The sequence below is a fragment of the Adelges cooleyi genome, unplaced genomic scaffold (genome assembly GCF_023614345.1).
Source record: "Adelges cooleyi isolate 19-005CV unplaced genomic scaffold, UGA_ACOO_1.1 ACOO_flye_CR_arks_rails_tigmint_CR_PRNA_247, whole genome shotgun sequence".
NCBI classification, from domain to species: Eukaryota; Metazoa; Arthropoda; class Insecta; order Hemiptera; family Adelgidae; genus Adelges; species Adelges cooleyi.
In genome coordinates, this window is record NW_026095912.1 from 5,431,895 (window position 1) to 5,446,788 (window position 14,894).

The 14,894-nt window shown below is 30.0% G+C and overlaps 1 protein-coding gene and 1 long non-coding RNA gene across 11 annotated transcripts; one reads left to right on the top strand and one right to left on the bottom strand.

Annotated features, from left to right (window-relative positions):
- Positions 1 to 4,779: 4,779 nt before the first annotated feature.
- On the top strand, positions 4,780 to 7,377 carry LOC126836398 (uncharacterized). Of its 3 annotated transcripts, none has more exons than XR_007685327.1 (3): positions 4,780 to 5,232; positions 5,462 to 5,610; positions 7,096 to 7,377. It is a non-coding gene; the product is annotated as an uncharacterized LOC126836398 (long non-coding RNA). The 3 variants fall into 3 exon arrangements; XR_007685326.1 differs by lacking the exon at positions 7,096 to 7,377 and adding an exon at positions 5,305 to 5,383 and having other exon boundaries at positions 5,462 to 5,762; XR_007685325.1 differs by lacking the exon at positions 7,096 to 7,377 and having other exon boundaries at positions 5,462 to 5,762.
- On the bottom strand, positions 6,918 to 10,412 carry LOC126836396 (uncharacterized). Of its 8 annotated transcripts, none has more exons than XR_007685322.1 (7): positions 10,258 to 10,412; positions 9,242 to 10,194; positions 8,994 to 9,156; positions 8,595 to 8,914; positions 8,266 to 8,520; positions 7,277 to 7,330; positions 6,918 to 7,187 (listed from the first exon to the last, which is right to left on the bottom strand). XR_007685322.1 is itself a non-coding variant. In XM_050569743.1 (7 exons), coding segments are annotated over exons 1-6 (1,554 nt in total). In that variant the 5' UTR covers positions 10,259 to 10,412; the 3' UTR covers positions 6,919 to 7,187; positions 7,277 to 7,296. The 8 variants fall into 8 exon arrangements, 4 of the variants coding, with proteins under 4 accessions (XP_050425700.1, XP_050425702.1, XP_050425703.1 ...); XM_050569743.1 differs by having other exon boundaries at positions 6,919 to 7,187; positions 8,438 to 8,520; XM_050569745.1 differs by lacking the exon at positions 7,277 to 7,330 and having other exon boundaries at positions 6,919 to 7,187; positions 8,277 to 8,309; positions 8,438 to 8,520; positions 10,258 to 10,411.
- Positions 10,413 to 14,894: the final 4,482 nt, after the last annotated feature.

Here is a 14,894-nt window from a genome sequence, read left to right on the forward strand (position 1 = left end):
GACCGGGAAATTTCCCGATGGGCCAGCCAAAATAGTGCTAATTTTGGGCCGGAGACGGTAGCTTAAGGAGGGCGTGGAGCAAAGGGGCTGTTGGTCGAGGGTTGGTCTCGAATTTCCTTGTATAAGTATAATAATCGATAACGCTATATTTATCGCGGCTTGATGTTCCGTCACCCGGTCGTAGCCCGTCCGCTACTGTATTTTTATTTTATTAATAATATTTTCACGTTTGTATTAATCACGGATTAAGATACTTTTATCTTAGCTTGTGTTTTTAAGGAAAGCTAGCGTTGACTATACGTTTATCTTCTATCACCAATAAACAATATAACATAGATCATAAATGTAATTATCAATTCCAGTAGAACTACACAATACGTGCTTTGTGTTCGATTTTAAAAAAATTAATTCTCAACCATTTATACAAGGGATTTTCTTATTTATACAGCTCATTCTAGTGTGATATTGCCTAAATTTTTTTATGACTCTTTAATAGGTAGATGCTGAGTTTAAGGCGCCTTACAATATAAAGAGCATACTGTTTTTTAATGTGTTAGACAATAAAAAGCAGTGTTGTGAAATATTTCCATATTGAAATACTTATTTAAAAAACTAAATAATAACTATAGCACACCAAGGGTATAAAAAACATGTATACATCTACCAGTGGTCTTTATGAAATAAAGCAGCGCTATGGGCCGGTCTTATGAATGCAGTCCGTGACTGAATTCTACTTGTGTTAAAAATGTCAGCTTTCTTACTCAATAATTATAAAAGCTACAACAATTTTTAGTGTTATCAGTCCAACATACCTTTTAATAAACTTTTAGACTTTTACACGTTTTTTTTTCTACTATAATTAGAATTTGTTTTTGAGGAAGTTATACATGTCAATGATTTGGCAGCGTTTTTTTATATGTGGTGCTTCGTATGTGGTAACATTGTATTTTTAAGAGTGATTGCGTGAAGAGGTGGGTTATACGAATAAATCCAAAACATGTAAAGTGATGATTTTTATTGAAAAATCACAGCTGTGTATATATGGTAAGGGATAAATTGTTGAAAATTCCCAACCATTTAATATAACTCTTTGGTCTCAGCTTTCTTAACATTTTTCTTCTGCCCGATGGTTTCATTGGCTCGTTATTCGTGTTTTAGGACATCACGTCGTTGTTGCGACGTGATGTCCTAAAACACGCAGCACATCCCGCGACGAAGCTAAGTGTCTTGCAGTTCTTCCCATATTGGCCTTGCTCCGATATTATTTTTTTTTACTCTCCGTGATCTCTTTGCCCTCGCGTAGTGCTGGATAAATCAAAGTGGCTCGATCCGAGGTGGTAGTATGCACTGAAATGTAACATTGCAATTCAAACGTCTGTTTCTTATCTGGGCCTAAACGCAGGGACACTAACATTTACAATGATACTTTCAACGGGTGTCCCGATTCGAAGTACTGCATGGCCACATCGCCATAACTGTTGACAATGAAATGCATGAACACGTAGTGTCTGTCCGCCTGAAACATCACCTTGAACACACACACGCAAGCCGCCGCCTTGAGTAGTTTCTTGGTGCAATACGAATCTTTCAACGAGGCAATTGTAGGCGGCACCCGCGGTATGGCCCGGTCCTGTCTGTTGCACACTTTATTGCACATATTTATTCCTTTTCTAGTGAACCGTATACAGTCTACGAACGATCCCCTGGTGCGTATGCAAGCCTCGCACACGGTTTTTGCGATGGGCGCACTGAACTCTTTACCTGGACACAAGTAAAATGATCGATTATACCGACAGAGAGTGATGGCCAATTACAAAAGATGATCCACTCGGAGTCATCGTCAAAACAAGTTTCGGATAGTCTGATAACATAAATTTGGTTCGATTCCATTAGGGCATAACCTTACTTGTTGGTTCTATTTGTTTTGCTTCGTAGTTGTACCAGCAGTGTCGGTAAATTTGTATTAATGTTGAAATAGATAGTTGATCGTTATATTAATAAATTTTGTATGCAAGGAACATTGATTCGTATATCTTACTCATTTAAATTAATAATAAAATTATTATAGAAATAAATTATGCAAGCAAATGGTTTGTTTACAACAGTAAATTAACTTAATAGGTACTAATAGATATAATAAAACATTGGCTAATATTCAGTGCCCAGTGACACAACTATGTGATACAAACCTTCAAAAACTATTGAAATTAATTTCCTTTACAATATTTTTGTTGAGTTAAATTATTCAAATTTAATATGCTTTTGTTTTTATTGCCTTACATGTTCTAAAAACATATAGTTGTTCACTGCATCCTTTGCCGATTATGTATATTTCCCGCCTCTGTTATTTAGGAATAAATGTAGGTACTTTGGAAAAGCGTAGAAAATTTGTATTAAATTTAAAAAAAGTTTACTCTTTTAGTTCACCTTGTAAATTATAAAGAATAGAGATATTTTTTAAAATTAAAAATAAATGCTATATAATGCCTGTAGTTTTCAAAATCCTTGACAAAGCAATAATACTAATATATTATAACTTAAAACTTTGATATAAATGGTTATTCTAAAAAATAATGTCTAGCCGTCCACAGTCTATATGTATACTTTAAACTTGGGTTACATTTTTAAAAATATAGATTGAATATTTCGCACAAAAAAAAATGGTCACTTACTTTATTTTTTTAAATGTGTAAACCAGGTGTTCCCCTCTTAAATGTGTTATCCGACTTATTTGTTAATAATTTGATTGGTAGGAAACTAATTAAATTAAATTTAAATCAGTTATTGATTAATAAATACACACTTGTGTACCATTTATTTCGTAGTAAAAATATGTATTCTTTTATGTTTTTTTCTGGTTATTCAACTCATTTTTAATATGAGTATTTATTATACTACTATAGATTACATAACAAATTTACTTATTGTTTTGTTTTTGTGCGTGGATAGTAAACCTAGTACGGCAGAAGTTCTTGGCCTTTTTTAGAATAGCATATTTATACCTATTCAAAAAACCTGCCCACTACATGGTTAAGCAGCTCAATATTCCTCATTTTCAATACATATTATCTATATATTTCCACTCAACATGTCTTAATGAAAAATAGTTACTAACCCCAAACACGTTCGGCAGCTTTAAATTTCAGATCGCAACAACTATTTTTTTCCTGACTCTGTAATAATTCTGAGGTTTCGTTATTAGCTGGGCATCTATTTTTCGTATTTTTTCCGCCTATTGGTGTGTTAAAATTTCGTTCAAAGTTATCATCTGCTGCAATAATAAAAGTCGGCTTAACACCATTTATAGGTATATTTGGACTAGGGTGAATTATTAATAATTGCATAAACGGTGTACAATTGAGTGGTGACTTACCGCGGTTAAAGTACTGCTGTAACTCTTGTGATGTGTTGTCTGTGCACTGGGTGAAATTTTTTGTAGAACAAACGGCTTGTAAACAAAATATTATCGACATAATGTACATAAACATGTCGACTGTTCCGAGCGGTCAGTTTTATATTCAAATCAAATTTTAGTAGTTATGTATTATGTTCATAATATGATGATAATATTGTTGTTTTTAAAAAAAAAATTTCCACCAAAGAAACCATGGAGATTGGAAAACAGAGATCAACAGACAATGAATCAATTTGAATTTTGTGTAGGTATACCATTTTTTACAATATATATACATAGATATTGAATGCACTTAAATGTTAACCTACTTTATAGGCCGCGCATATGACTGGTTATTTATAACTAAAATACCTATAGGCAATATTTGACAAAAATCATTTTTAGGGAATCTCGATTTTGACAAGATATTTTAAGATTAACTTGTTGTAGCTTTAGTGTATAATTTTAAATGTACCTATAAAATGTTTTATAAAAGTTACGGTTATATTATGGTAAGTCAAGATTACAAAAATTTATTACGTCTTAAAGCCCATATATCGAGCCAATATATCGAGAACAAAGTTACGCCTTATGCAGTAATTAGATTTTGATAAATATATTTTTTTTATTGATGATTTTTTCTTGAGGTTCTTCAACTGTAATTATGGTAATTATCAAAAACAAATAGAAATTTAACGTTAAAAAAATACAAACATTTATACTATGTTTACACATTTATTACACATTTATAACATTTATAATATGTAAGGTTTATAGTAAAACTATTATTTTTTAATTAAGAATTTGATTTTTTTTTTTTCACATAAATTAACAGCATATTGTTTTAAAATTTTCTTTGTACATACATTTTTAAATTAGAGGCAGTTTTGTTAATCAAATATAATATATTTTATAGTATCAAAAAAAGATCAGTTTAATTATAATAATGACTTCTAGACGATAAAATGATATTTTAATTTTTGATACACAGTCAAGACCACCAGGCACGATTATAAATTCCTTAAGTTCTTTCTAATCGTATCTAGCTGAAGAATCTAGATAAAGATCTTATACGACTATGATAATACGAATTACTTTGGAGGTAAAATAAATGATCAACAATGATATTTGTCCATGACACGGTTAGGTCACTTTTAGCTGCAGGTATGTTAACAGCTTGCGACAGCTGCCGCGAAATGGCCGTCGCTTTTCGGGCTGCCGTGTATTTCTTACGAGAGAAATGCGACTGCCATATTGTAAAAATTATTAACACACGTTCCCGACATACCTTATGGTTTGCCATGGATAAAAAATTAATTGTTATCTATACTCTATGCGCTGCCGGTTCCGTCGTGTAAAAGTGATAAGAGAGCGGACGACAGAAATATCACTTATGTCAGACTATATAAATTATAGTATTATTATTTGCGTTTTTTTTCATTAGTTAAGCGAGTAGAAGTATATAATATAATTAATAAAATGTTACCTCGAATACAAAATAAAAATACATGAAAACGAATGTTGGTAGGCGACCTGTGCAATAACAGTAGAACGTGCCCACCTCAAGGCGGACATACTTCTTTGACATAACCTAATGCTGTAACGTGGATATATATGAAAGTGCGTTATAAACGGTTTAAAAACAAACACGACGTCAAAGACGATGATGCTGTTGACGGTGACAACATGTAGAACGTCAGAGTTGTGGACGAGAACATAGCCACAATCAGGATAGTACGTCGGTAGCTACTATTCAAGCGTCAAAGAACATACCTTACTTGCCGTTAGTAGTAATACCAAAGCCTCTGTTGTACCCTAGTCTCTCTAGAATTTTCAAGGTATACTATTTTATTGGGTTGGTGTTAACAATAATATTGTCCACTCAATTATTCGTTTCCATTTCCAAATAGATATTTCAAAACTGATAGCGTTGATTAAAAGAAAAAACGCTTTAAATCAACCAAATTCATCACTCTGGAAAAACACAGTGTACATATTCAAAAAAAAGACCTATTTTGTATTTTTATTGTCACTCAACATAAGTGTTAATAATATTTTTATTTTCAGGACTTACGCAAATGTGGTAGATAACACTGAAGTGTACGACGTTGGGATTTTGAGATGAAATAATGAAACCCGAGAATTCGGCGATAAATTACACATTGATTGGATTAAATTGACTAAACCTTATTTTGAAGATCCAGTTATTTATAAAAGTTATTAAAAATTTGTTATTATTAATTGTTTAATGACACAAAAGTTAATTGATGAAGTTGATAAACTTGGAAGGTATTATAATATTGACTAAGGTCTAGGATATAAAATTGACTGTATAATCGACTAACAATAAACTAGCTTGTAACTTTAATATTCTAAAGATTTAAATAAAGAATATTGTCCTCCGCTACCAGATGCAACTATTGTCAAAATGAAGTTGTAACCTACTTATGCAATCTGGTTAGCCTTAGTTTTTTATTTGATTAAGCCAAATCAATAATCTTTGGAACCAAGTCGAATTTATTTAAAATTTTGTATAGAACAATTTTTAGACATCATATCAATATAATATGTTGACAAACCAATTTTATTATGTTGTTAATTACAATACATGGGAAACAATGACAATAGAATATTGTACACAAACAATCAAACCTTATCATATCATATCAGCTCCCTAGTACTCAAAATATAATTTATATACTGCTAAAAAATATGAAGAAAATAAGGAAAATTAAACAAAAAAGTTTTTGACAAAAATTTAAATTTTTGGCTAAAAAAGTATTTTAAGAGAAAATTACTATTATTTGTTAGTGAAAAAGTAATAATTACATTTTTTTTAATCAATAGACAATTCTGCATTTTCTTCTTCTTCCTAATCCTTTGTACAAATGTGGTCATACAGCCAAGTCTGCTGTCTATACAAATCATCATCATTTGTCATAATACAGCAAATATATAATAGGAAATTCCCTCACACAGTCACACCACCATCAACTTTTTTTTTACTGATAATATAAAGTATCTATTATAAAATATGCTATAAACATTGTTTTATAATTTGTCAATTATAAATGACGTCAAGGTGACTTTTTCAAGATAGTCAAAAATAAAACAACAAAATTAAAACTGGTAACGACAAGAATAATGTTTATTAACAATATATATATTATTATAACTATTAACTTATATATATATATATATATATATATATTATAACTGTAACTAACACACATATATTTTTTGAGTAAAATAATAATATAACTAAATTAATATATATTTATTATATATGCAATAGATCAATCTAAAACATTTAGTTATTTTTTAGATATGCCCTTAAAATACATAAAATTATATCAATTAAGATGCTTAATAAACTGAAAATGTTATAACTTCTATTTAAACAAGAACTCACATCATTAACCTAAAAATTTACAACTTATAGTTAATACTAAATTTACACTTTCTAATTTACCTTATAATAGGACTAAACTAATATATTTTATCATAGATCTCTTTTATTCTTCTATATTACATTTATTTGTGTTTTAATTATACAGTATAATACTATATTATGTCTCCATAATTTTTTCTAAATTAACAATACAATTACAATTTAGTTCTAAACCTAAGTACTAGTATTGAGTAAGTCAATAAGTATCGCATCGAGATGTAAAATACATTTTTTTTTTTTTTTTATTTAGTTACCGAGAACAATTTCTTTTTTTTACGGAATCATGAATTTCCTGTGATCATAATGAAGTTGTTGACAAGCAGGTTGAACTGTAATGGAATTCTGTAAACAACAATCAAATATTAAGTTTTCAAATAAATATATAATTTTTAAACAGTAAGATTTGCATAATAAGTGTACTCTTATACTACCCAAGTTGTAAAAAAATGTTTTATAAACGTATGTAAACCGTCACAATGCATCTACTGTAACACATAATGCAAATAAAATATTTAGAAACATCATTAAAATACTGTATGTATTTTGTCAATTAATAAATAATAGCATTTCTAAAATATAAATAAACATTTCATTATCAACACTTTCAACCCATACTTATTAAATAAATGTTACCTAAACATTTAAAATACTTTTTTTCTAAAAACATTATTTTTCATACATTCAATATTCAACATACATTTAGTCTTATTATGTTAGTGATTATCCCCACACAGCAATAATATTTTAATAATATTAGCCATTTTTGTTGAAATGTTTGTACAGAAAATTTGGGAACGATATCAAACATTGTGTCCACATTAATATTTCAACAACAATTCCTAAATCCTGAAATTTGATGACTGTATAAATCAGTTCACAGAAAAATTTAATGCTTTCATAATGTTATCAGAAAGTTTTTTAACATTTTAAAAATATTTTTTAATAACTTTTTGGGACAGAAATTTAATATTCTACAGATATTTTTTTTATGCTATCAAAACATGTTATTAACAGTTGTAAATTTCTAGCTTAAAAATTATTATTACGTATGTTTTAAATATTGAAAAACTTTCTGAATATATTTTATTTTTCTGCTAGCTGTGTGCAACAAATTTTGAATATCTACAGGGTAATGTGCATAAAATAACAGCGGTGTGACCAAACATTTTTACTTTTTAGGGCTTAAAACACAAGTAGGAATTAGGTACTACGATGGTTTGAGTTTGCTTGCAATATTAATTACCCTAGCGTTATTATTATTGTTATGGGTCAATAAGACAATAATGGAAATAATTTTCTTTGTAATTTGTACAATTATTGAACAATTACAGAGAAAATATGAAACTTAATATTATAGCTGTTTTTTTCTGCACGGGCCTGTCTTAAATCCATTATATTGTAATGTTTTGGAGGTACGTACAACCAACTCACTTTCAAAACAGCGACTACCATACAATAGCACATCTATTGAATTGTCCAATGAATAAAAATACAATAATAATTAGAACAAGCTATACAAACTGCAAACTCGTTAAGCTAATAAAACTGATAAATTCAAAAAAGCAAACGTGGTAATAACTAGAATTTGATACCATGAAAAGGATGTTTTCGAAAAAGGGACTCCAATCATCTTTTGACATTTACCGTTTTCGTAATGCCTTAGGAAAAAATCATCCTGTATGTATAATAAAAAAATTTAATGAAGTAGGCATTTCTTATCCAATTTCATAAATTGTTATAGAAACTTACGATTAATGATTCCAAACAAAGCCAGCAAAAAACATGCTGACAAAATCCGCACAAGATTTGAGCACAGCCCCCATTTCTTTCAATTGCAATACTACACAAGGGACAATGTTTGACAAATTCTGGATCGTACATTGGCCGTAGCTGTGAGTCTGGTGGAAGACACGGCCAACCAGGATGCCACGTTGTTAGACAGGCCGCACAAAACTTAGCCTTACACTTAGGACATTGAACACGTTGTGGTTTATTACAATCATTGACGTTACATATAGTCTCACAACCAGGTCTCGGACAAAACATCCGATTAATGTCCAATACAACCTCTGCAAAAAATTAAAACAATTGACTGTAATAACTAAACAGTTGTCATTCCCAAAAGCATAGAAAATACTAGTATTTTACCTCTAGTAAGTCTAAATCGGTGATGTTTTTTGATATCATCAGAGTTGGCCAAAGCTTCAATCTCCATCATCTGCATTATTCCTTTATATGAACATTGATCATCTGGGCATGATATATTATACGCACCTTGGTTGATTTGATGCTTCACGTACATTTTTGTACACTATAAATATAAATAAAATATTGTGTTTGTATTTTTATGGTTAATTTAAAAAAAAAACAACAAATCAAAACTGTATTCTACTTACACGTATACAATGAAAGCAACCACATTGTTCAATCGTCCATATTTCATGTACGGAGACATCATTGAGACATATTTTACATAATACTGTATCTTTACTTCGAGACATTGAACCACACAATGATGAGCTCGTTGAGTAGCTTGTTGCAAACGCTAATTGGCTTAAACGCTGTAAACCTTTCCCAACAAATCGGTACAGTCTATGAGGTTTTTTTCTCATAGGTAGATTGAGAACTTCATTTGATAATGTAACCATGGACTTATATTTTCGAATAGGTTTACCGTCATGTAAATTATCCAAGTCAAAACAACTTTCTGCTAAATTTGGCAGACCCAGTGATAACTTTGAAGATGACTTTTTAGAATTAGAGTTTCCAATAGGTTTAAAATGTTGCCTAAAACGTCGATCTAAGTTTGACAAACTCATAGTTTTTCTTGGATGCCTCTTTATAAAGTCGATTTGTTCAATTGGTATAAAACGACGCCTGTCGGAATTATCTGTTTTACACTCTAACTCAACCTCAGCTGTTTTCTTTGTAGAAGACTTTCCGTGGACTAATTGAACCAACGACTGTAAACTAGGTTTTACCGAATTTACTTTTTTTTTCCCCCATTTACATAATTTTCTTGCGTTATCTTTGTAAGACAATTTGTTCTTTGGCTGTCCATTATCCTGACCCACGCTGCTGATTGTGGACGAGCCAGTTGCACTTGTAGACGGTTTCATCACCATTTCATATCTATCTGTAACAACAGCAACATTGCCTTGGGATTTTAACTGACCTGACGGCTTGCGTCCGGAGCCCGATCCGCTACTGCCGTCATTGGCAATATTTCGTGAAGAATGCATTTGTCCAACGGATTTTTTAATTTTTAGATTCAGCTGCGAACGATAATTATAATTATCGGTCCGGTTTAAGTGATATTTTTTAAACTTTAAATGAACATGAAAAAACACTAAAAAATAAAACAAAACACTTAGTAGAGAACAATTTGTCTTACCAAACAATACACAAGTACTTTTTATTATTCACTCATTGTGCAAACTTCTGACACTTGTACACTCGACTCGAGTACTCATTACCCAACAGTTGAGTACAGACTACGGAAGCTGTGCCCTCAGCTCCTTCGTCTTCATCGCACATGTCCGGGAGACCCAATAGTCCGAGATTGATCGATAAGCATCCCCGGATAAGTGGCCAGGGCAAAGTGCAAACGGTCACCGTCATGCGCACGCGCACCACATGTCAGGACGTAGGGCACAGGTTGTCAAACATCGACACTAGTGACTACCTATAAATTATTCACTACCGCGTCGAGTACACTATGTAAATTGTATAACTTATTTCGTTTCTTTGTTGGGTTTTTCTTAATATAAACAAAAGTTTTGACTATAGAGTTTTGAGAAAATTTGTACATGTTATACGCCCTAATCTAAATCTACCATCAGTATAGTTTTCAGACCGTAATCCTAAAATTCAATAAGCGTACTTACCTAATAAAAAATGAGTTTCCACCCCATTTAAGAAACAAGCCAAAAGTAAAAAATTAATGATATTTGTTTGGGATATCACTGTATATCGGCAGTAGTTAGTACTGGGTATAACCAAAAAAATCCATAACAGTTTGAAACTATTTTTTTTCGACTATTTATCAAAAAGTTATAGTGTTCCGTATTATTAAGTTGAAAACTGTGTAAATTTTTATATTTGTGGGTACTATGATAATTTCTCACTTTACCTATACTAGTTAGACTGATGAATTCTGATGAAATCACATTAATATTTAAATTGTAATAATTGCTTTGACTCAACTTTATTAACTTTTTCTGTACTGTACTGTGCTGGTCTACACTGTACTGTTTTATTTTAATTTGGTATACCTATCTACTTATTTGTGTTTATATAATAGGCTATATACTAAAACTAAATCTTAAGTTTAACTTAACCAAATTTATTTCTGTAGACTATAGTTTTCAATGTGTTATTTTGCAACCTTTAAAATTATGCTATCAAACAAGTCAGTCGACCTGTAATCCAAGTTGAAAAGCAGAACGAGCGAATCTACTACAACGATTTTTTCTTACTATTTATTATTATTATATTATACTCTGCACAACTATATGGGGAAACCGTAAACAACGTTTGTTTTGGCAGGGGGAATAAAACTGCGGATATTTCTATAAATTAAACTTATAACTGTAAATTGAGACATGAAAAAATATTCTGCGTTCATCCCATCAGAAGTTTTAAGTGCACAAAAGTAGTAAATTTGACGTATTTAAATTAAAAAAAAAATCGTTTTCTCCTTTAACTGAGGTAGAGAGAAAATACAAAGCTACCAAGTCGAATACTCGAATGTGATGAAATTTTTGGGGTACAACTTTCTTTTGCCAGTCACTAGGAAACGCCAATTTATTTACTCGAAAAACTCAAATTTGACCCTAACTCCCACAAAAATAGCACCAAAAGGTGAAAATAGGGTTTTAAGATACAATATACTTATCAAAAAAAAAAGCCAAACTAAAAAAAACAAAAACCTGTCCCCAAAATGCAGTGATATCAACATTTACCAAGCTTTTAATCAACTTTGTTCCCCTTCTCCCTATACTTCCTCATCCTATTTATCTTATTTCAACCTTTTACCATTGTACCTGTTTTGCCACGAAATTGTGGCTGTTTTTGAGATTTGACCCTCCAATAAAGGATAAAAAATGTAGAGAAAATGATAATAATGGCATAATTTTTGAAGAATAAGTACATAATAATAATAAAACAATTGAATGGTAAATACAATTGATTCTAGTTATTTAAGAATATAATAGAATTAGAGTTTTGTTCATGTTTTTTAGAAAATCTTTTTCATTTGTTGAAAGTCCGTCACCAATATGAATTTGAACATGGGGGTTTTCATGTTTTTGGCCTAAAAATATCATAGACCAATTAAAATACAGGTTCTATGTAGTTATGTTAAGGTTAGACAAATATTTAAAAAAGTTATTATGCTATCAAGTTATCAGCTCATCAATCAAGCGATTGGTGAACTGATAAAAATAAATTAATTACCAACAACAAATACTCATTGTTGTACAAATATAAACCTTTAATTTTAGCTTAATCTAAAAGAATATTTCATCCAAGTGTGCGCATTGCAGTAGTCCACTGCAGTAGTTCACTGCAGTGTATTATTTATTTATAACCGCAAAACTCTCCGTGTAAAATTGTGTGCAATTGACGTTGAGTTGTTAAATAATTGAATTCACGTTTGCGTCAGACTGTGAGTTATGTATTTATAATTTAAGGAGAAAATCAACCATTTTATTTCTGTTCAACTTTAACGAACAAAATCGAAACTAGGTCAAGTTGTTCGGTATTGCAGAAACGTTTTCATCAACAGTGGAGCTGGGAACATAATAAAACCCTCTCGAGTACATTTGCAGATTTGCTTAAAAAATTTAAAGGAAACAGAATTATTGAACTTTTTCTAATGTTTTAATTGATATGTGTTATATTTTAAGTTTTTGTCTAGAAATCAAAATAGTTTACCGGAATTTAGAAATAGTAAACTCACAGTGTGATAATATTATTCCCCTTCTCATACAAAACAGGAAAGTTGTAATGTTTATTGTATATAATCAATGTATTTTCTTAATTATACATCACTGGTATACATTTTAAATATTTTCTTTTTGATTAAGCACTCTAATCATGATATCTAATATTTTAATTTTATTATTTACTTTTTTTCTTTTATTTGTATTCCAAAAATGTATGAATGAACTTAAATTTTTGGCTGGTAGTGCTTAATAAATATAGGGTATCAATAAATATAAATATAGAGTATCAATAAATATAAATACAAAGTGATCAATTTAACGTAAGATACTCATTTTCTCATAAAATTATAGCGATGTTGTAGTTTTTCTTTTTAGAGACAATTTAATTTATATATTATTTAAATTTTTTCTTCTTTTTTTTTGTAAAGCTTTATTAACTTTTATAACTTAAATGTTAACGTATGTATTCAATTAACTTTTTTAATTAATAATATTTTGCTGAAAATGTTGACAGGTAGATAACCAGTTTTCAATTATTAATTTTAAAATTACTAAGTTTAAAATTGAGAACAGAAGGATAGAGTAATGCACACAGATAAAAATAATACTACACTCTAGCCTTTATCCTGTTCTAAATTTTAAACTTTTAGAACTTTAAAAATACTTATTCAAAAATGGTTATCGATCAGTCGAAATTTCCATCCAATTATTATTTAAAAAGTTAATAATAAATATATACGGTACCATTTAAGTTTCAAAATTTGTTAAAGCTTTGGAAAATATCAAAAAAGGTAAATATTTAGTAATTTTATAATATTAAAAATTTAATTTTAACAAAAATGTATTCTTTTTCTAGAGAATAGAGCCAAGTCTTTATTTATATATTAATTTATTTTGTGTATCATTAATAATATTGATTGCTATTAAAAGATCTACCTATATCTTTACTTAAAAATGCAGTATTTATTAGTGTTAAAATGTTTAACAGTTTTTGAAACCGAATGGCTGGTAAAAATCAATCGTTTTGAAAGTAATTAAGTAAGCATGCAGCTATATATCCCCGGCCACCCTCTGTAAGTACGTTACTGCGAATACTGCTCCTAAAGCGCAGTAATGCGATGTCCATACAGGTAGTCATTGAAACCCTTGTTTAGAGCCACCTGTTGCAGAGTACCAATTTTTTTTTGTGTATTCTCGTAATAAATATCATTATGATAACCATAATGATCGTATAATAATGATAGCAAACCTATAATTTTATACTACTACGTATAAATGTAACAAAAAAATATTAAAATGTTGGCCACAGATTTGGATAAAAAAACATGCAACCACCAACACTTTTCGGAAATGAAAAAATTATATTTTAATGTGTACGTAATCATTTTTGTTTGAATTATTTTGACCATCACTTGGTTTTTTCTGGCTCAATTATCATAATCATTATTATGTAATACAAAATATCACAAAATAAACATTTTTTAATTTAAAAATTAACATTTTTTTTTTTTTACTATGGTCTGAGTGACTTATTAAACTTCATTACGGACGTCAAAACTAAGAACGGTGCTTTTTAAACATTCATGGCGTCAGGCGTGTAGTAGCGGGACCAAGTGAAGTGTCAACTAAGATTTGAGTTTAGAAGCATAAATAGATACTTTATCGCGGTCGTCTATTTTATATAAAAAGTCGATTTTCTGTAATATTTTATTGTACAATCTACCTGGTTTTAAGATTTTAAGGGGCGGGTCTATAAATTAAGTGTTCTCGTAAGCAGAGTTTCTGTTCCCTTAATTTTTTTGTTTTTTTTTTTTCATTCAAGTAGCTAGGTACAATTCAAGTTCATTAGCAACCATCATTATCTTTCTCTCAAGTTCTCGTGCATACATTTAGCCAAATCTGTTCAGCGTTCCAGCCAAGTATCAATACGTATCTGACGTTATTTATAATTTTAGGGTTGAGTTTTAACACGGACAACCGCCCTCATTGGTTCCGCAGGTTTAAAAAAATATTGTTTACTAATTAATGTTGTTGAAAACTGTTTTTTTTCTGTGTAATTTTAAAATTTGTCGTTTTTTAATTGATTATCAGAATATAGCCG

What these genes read in the sequence shown, in the direction of transcription:
- LOC126836396 (XM_050569743.1), bottom strand. An exon ending in GTTGCTTTCATTGTATACGT is followed by an intron (nt 9,157 to 9,241) that starts GTAAGTAGAATA and finishes TTATATTTATAG; the next exon opens with TGTACAAAAATGTACGTGAA. An exon ending in CCGATTTAGACTTACTAGAG is followed by an intron (nt 8,915 to 8,993) that starts GTAAAATACTAG and finishes AATTTTTTGCAG; the next exon opens with AGGTTGTATTGGACATTAAT.